At 37.3% G+C, this 5,593-nt stretch overlaps 1 protein-coding gene across 1 annotated transcript; it reads left to right on the plus strand.

Annotated features, from left to right (window-relative positions):
* Positions 1–1,299: 1,299 nt before the first annotated feature.
* Positions 1,300–4,279, plus strand: LOC112636706 (lymphotactin-like). Its single transcript, XM_025405541.1, has 3 exons — positions 1,300–1,526; positions 2,935–3,049; positions 3,922–4,279. Exons 1-3 carry the CDS (start codon positions 1,337–1,339, stop codon positions 4,088–4,090), a joined length of 474 nt encoding a protein of 157 aa, XP_025261326.1. The 5' UTR covers positions 1,300–1,336; the 3' UTR covers positions 4,091–4,279.
* Positions 4,280–5,593: the final 1,314 nt, after the last annotated feature.

Here is a 5,593-nt window from a genome sequence, read left to right on the forward strand (position 1 = left end):
ACCAATATGAGGAGAAGCAGTTTGAAAAGATGTGTCCAGTGTTCAAGGAGTGATTGTGCAGTAAGGTAGAGATCATTAAAGAGCCAATTTGAAGTTTAGAATGAAGTCTGGGTGAAAAATCAAACGCGATTAGTGGAAAGTCTCTTAGAGGTTAACCTATAATTTCTATGAAAACACAGGAATTTATTTTCATATTCCTAATAGCAAACACAAAACCTTTAACTACACATATATTTAATAAATACATTTTATAGGTACCTATGTAAAATAAAGTATGACCACCACACAACAAACTCAGTGGCAGAAAAGGTCCAGTGCAATCAGTATATTTAAATTCTACTGGGAGCATTGCAAATTAAAACTACATTTGGGGAGACTATATAGCAATATATAATAAGAGCTATAAAGATGGTCATATCATTTTACCCAGTAATCCTACTCCTTGTTATTAAAGGAAATAATTCAGTGTATATTAATGAAACTGACCTTATAGTTCTGATCTTTATAATAAGTTATAAGAAAATGGTTTAATGTGTATATGTATATATTTACTCGAAGTAGAAATATGAAGGCTAAAAAAATGGGAAGATATTTAAATTGGTGTTAAAACAGCATTTAAAATGACCACAATTATGAGAACACATGTATGCCAATACAGATTCACTGGAAAAATATTAAAAATGGAAACTGTCAGATGGTAAGATTATAGATCATTTTATTTCCTTTTTATCTGAAATAAGTTGGTACCTCACAACTTTTCAAAAGCTTCTATAAATGTGTATGTCAAGTTGTAATAAAGCAAACATATGCATATAGACATGCTTAAACAGTTATTCTTTCTTAGGTACCTGGGGAGATTGGGATGAAGAAAGGGGGACAACTTGAATGAAGGTGGAGGAGAAAAATGACAGAAAAGAAAGCAAAGGATCGCAAAGCTCAGTGTGGCAGCAGCCTCTCTTCCCCTCCTGAGAGAGTCAAAGGGTGGCACCAGGGACTCATGATCCATGGCTGTGGAAGCCTCATGTCACACTGGATGTCACATGAGGTGGGATGGAACACAGTGACCACTCTACCTCATTTCCTTTACAGTTTCCGTGCTGGGCCATGGCAGTGAACAGCCTTCAGGCATGTCTATAGCGGAAGATCTGAATTCAGGCTGGTGGCAGGAGACAACACAACCACATTTTCTTCTATGCATACATTTGGTTTCATTGACACATTAACCACAGACAAAGGGTTAAAGGCCACAAGGCGTTAGGTTAGTATGAACAGGGAAAAGGGACTTTTTTTTTTTTTTTAAAGAAAATAAAAAGCATCAGTATTGCAAAGACTTTCCATGATCCCACACCCACCTCAAAAGCCCCCTCTCACCACAGGAAGTGCGCTGACCATTGGAGGCATAAAAGAGGTCCTCAAAGAGCCTGATCCTCACTCTCTCCCTGCACAGCTCAGCAGGACCTCAGCCATGAGACTTCTCACCCTGGCCCTTCTTGGCATCTGCTGTCTCACTGCATACATTGTGGAAGGTAAGTCGAGAAGCTGTCTGTGAGATAAAGAACAGGGAGGCAAGGCAGGTGGGCACACATTTAGGGTTTGACTCAGGTTTTGACTGGAGTAAACTGCTTTCCTCAGGCGAGCCTTAAACTTCCCATGTGCAAAAAAGGAATGATGATTTTGACTGTAGGGGGCTTCGTAAACTCCCAGAACAGGGAGAATTTGGTTAGTATCTGGGCTCCTACTTTTCCTGATTGGGTAATTTTGGGTACATTTCTTAACCACTCAGGGTCTATGCTTATTTATGTATAAACTGAATAGGATAACAGACATGATCACCTGAGATTAAGATTAAATAAATATTATGGTTTATTTATTTAATAACATCAGATTTCCTTGCAAACAGTAATTTTTTGATTAATGTTAGCTATGGATTAGAGGCGATGATTATAAATGCATTTGTAGCTTTTGCCCATTTAATATATTGTTTGATAAATTATCCAAATCTTTGAGAGTTCAGTTACAATGTGGGGATGCATCAGAGAATGTATATTCTGGAGCAAATCAATGTTTTCAATACAAAACCAAGCCCCAAATGACTGGAAGTTCAGACCTTCATGTCCAGAAAATCAATATTACCTTCAAGTACGTGGGGGACTCTGTTAGTAATGCCATAAATATTACTATTTCTGAGAAATTTTCTCTATTTGTAAGAGACTATACAATAATAACTACTAACAAATAGGTCAGCAACTTACACACAGTTCAATAAACCTGCAAGACACATCCAGGTAAGATTCAGCTATACTGAGCCCTTACCTGAGCATTCAGTAGATATTTCTTGAAGGATTACTTTTTCCTATGACTGGAGTGAATTTGTCTACTTATTTGTGTTCTAATTGGTAGACTTATTACTTAGACTATGATATCATAACTTAATAATGGGTCCCGAAGGGGTTCCATGAATAAAGGTTGCTGTCTGGAAGTCCTTGAAATTGTGTACAAAACAAAAAAATATTGATGAAACAAAAAAGTTTGATTACTACATTAATCAAACAGGGACAAAACGTCTGTCTTAATAAAATATGTGGGACACAACAGGCACTGTTGTATAAATGAATGAATGAGTGTCACTGGGACATTTACTAGCCGTCCCAAATGTCTAAGTGAAAATATACATAGAGATGGGAAAACATCTTGTTTTTGTCTCAGCATGAAATTCCTGAAACAATTCTATTGATTGAGGTTTTAAATTAGTCAAATATTTACTAAGAATCTATGATGGGCAAGAGATTCAGGATGCCTGTCAGTCATCTCTTCCCCCAAAAAGCAAATGGTCTTATATTCTCACAACATTCTTAGAGTAATTTAACAGGTGATTGTTCCTATGATTTTGATAATAGCTTAATTTTTCATTGTATGTTTTTTTTTTCTCACCAGGTGTAGGGAGTGAAGTCTCAGATAAGAGTACCTGTGTGAGCCTCACTACCCAGCGACTGCCAGTTAACAGAATCAAGACCTACACCATCAAGGAAGGCTCCTTGAAAGCAGTAATGTGAGTTTGTCTCCACAGAAGCTGGGCTGGGTGGAATCTAGAGGTATAGAAGTAGAGTATACAGAAATGCTGCCTTCCTCAGGAAAAGTAGGTCAACATGGAGGAACAGCTCAGCTTAACTGACAAGCTCTTTATTTTTCCTTGTCAATCACGTCTTTATGCAGCCCAACTGAATGGAGATTATTGCAAAAATTTGGCTGCCAAATAAAGAATAGAAGTCCTCCTCTATTTAGCTTAGTGGAAGAGTCTGTTGAATACTGTGCATAGCTCTGAGGTCTAGGTTTAAAGATGGCTGACCCATGTCAGGGTTTCCCTGCAAGCCTCACTGGAGTTGGGGGTTCTTAGGATTGAGTTAGGCAGAGTCCCTTGATTATCAGTTGCCATATTTCAACAAAATGAGTCAATGCACAAACTACATGGTTCCCTTCTTCTACCAGAATCTCATTTTTAGAAGTAATAACTCTTCCCAACACATAATTGCAAGCTTTACTCTAAAAAATGAAAACGTAAAAATCAGCTTTTATTAAAAATATAAGATGAGTACTTTTAAATTTGAAAAGGAAGAGGGTATGTAATAATGGAACTAGATGGCCTCAGATGTCTTTTTGTTACAACATTTGGTGACATGGATGAGAAAAGGAACCTGTGAATTATGGTGAACAAAGGGGCTGGATACTACTTGCAGATATTTCTCCTTTATGTTAAAATAGATGACAGAAGAAGGGTGCCCATTTTTGATCTCATGGCTCTGAAAGACTATTTCTTGCAGTAATTTCTGCACAAGAGCTCTTCAAGTCTGCTCTGATCTTAACTCTTGACCCCAAGGCTTTGAGAATGTGGCTAAATTCGTCTGTGTTTTCCTTGCATTATAGTTTTATTACCAAACGTGGCCTAAAAGTCTGTGCTGATCCACAAGCCAGGTGGGTGAAAGACGTGGTCAAGAGCATGGACAGGAAATCCAACACCAGAAATAACACGATCCAGACCAAGCCAACAGGAACCCAGCAATCGACCAATACAGCTGTGACCCTGACTGGGTAGTAGCCTCTGGCACCCTGTCCCTCTCCAGCCAGCAAGCTCATTTCACTTCACACACTCATGGACTGAGTTTATACTCACCTTTTATGAAAGTATTGCATGAATAAAATTATTCCTTTGTATTTTTACTTTTAAATGTCTTCTGTATTCACTTATATGTTCTAATTAATAAATTATTTATTATTAAGAATAGTTCCCTAGTCTATTCATTGTATGTAGGGAAAGGTAGTATATCATTTGTGTTTGATTTCTGTCCTACTTGTACCTCTCTTTGATGGTAACCGTAATGGAAGAGATTCTGGCTAGTGTTTATCAGAGGTGAAAGCTGTAACAATCACTCTTAGAGTCCAGCTTGTAATGGTTCTTTACACATGAGTCACAAGTTACAGCTGTGACAATGGCAACAATTCAAGATCTATTTCATCTTGTATCTATAATAAAATTCTATTTATACAATAAGGGAGAAAATAATCCAGTCTGCATAAACGTCTTCTTTTGAGAAATGTCTGTTCATATCCTTTGCCCACTTTTTGATGGTGTTGATTTTTTCTTCTAAATTTGTTTAAGTTCTTTGTAGATTCTGGATATTAGTCCTTTGTCAGATGGGTAGATTGTAAAAATTTTCTCCCATTCTGTAGGTTGCTTGTTCACTCTGATGGTAGTTTCTTTTGCTGTGCAGAAGCTCTTTAGTTTAATTATATCCCATTTGTCTATTTTGGCTTTTGTTGCCATTGCTTTTGGTGTTTTAGTCATGAAGTCCTTGCCCATGCCCATGTCCTGAATGGTATTGCCTAGGTTTTCTTCTAGGGTTTTTATGGTTTTAGGTCTAACATGTCAGTCTTTAATCCATCTTGAATTAATTTTCGTATAAGGTGTAGGGAAGGGATCCAGTTTCAGCTTTCTACATATGGCCAGCCAGTTTTCCCAGCACCATTTATTAAATAGGGAATCCTTTCCCCATTTCTTGTTATTGTCAGGTTTGCCAAAGATCAGATGGTTGTAGATGTGTGGCATTATTACTCAGGGCTCTGTTCTGTTCCATTGGTCTATATCTCTGTTTTGGTACCAGTACCATGCTGTTATGGTTACTATAGCCTTGTAATATAGTTTGAAGTCAGGTAGCAAGATGCTTCCAGCTTTGTTCTTTTGGCTTAGGATTGTCTTGGCAATGCAAGCTCCTTTTTGGTTCCATATGAAGTTTAAAGTAGTTTTTTGGACCAATATCCCTGATGAATATCGATGAAAAAATCCTCAATAAAATACTGGCAAATCGAATCCAGCAGCACATTAAAAAGTTTATCCACCACAATCAAGTTGGCTTAATCCCTGGGATGCAAGGCTGGTTCAACATATGCAAATCAATAAACATAATCCATCATAAACAGAACCAAAGACAAAAACTACATGATTATCTCAATAGATGCAGAATAGACCTTTGAAAAAATTCAACATCCCTCCATGCTAAAAACTCTTAATAAACTAGGTATTGATGGGACATAGCTCAAA

This window comes from Theropithecus gelada, chromosome 1 (assembly GCF_003255815.1).
Source record: "Theropithecus gelada isolate Dixy chromosome 1, Tgel_1.0, whole genome shotgun sequence".
Classification (NCBI taxonomy): Eukaryota; Metazoa; Chordata; class Mammalia; order Primates; family Cercopithecidae; genus Theropithecus; species Theropithecus gelada.

Excerpts from the sequence above, each read along its gene's own strand:
- LOC112636706 (XM_025405541.1), top strand. The coding sequence starts at position 1,337 with ATGATCCCACACCCACCTCAAAAGCCCCCTCTCACCACAGGAAGTGCG. Across the intron at positions 1,527-2,934 it reads CACTGCATACATTGTGGAAG|GTGTAGGGAGTGAAGTCTCA; the intron begins GTAAGTCGAGAA and ends TTTTCTCACCAG. Across the intron at positions 3,050-3,921 it reads GGCTCCTTGAAAGCAGTAAT|TTTTATTACCAAACGTGGCC; the intron begins GTGAGTTTGTCT and ends CTTGCATTATAG.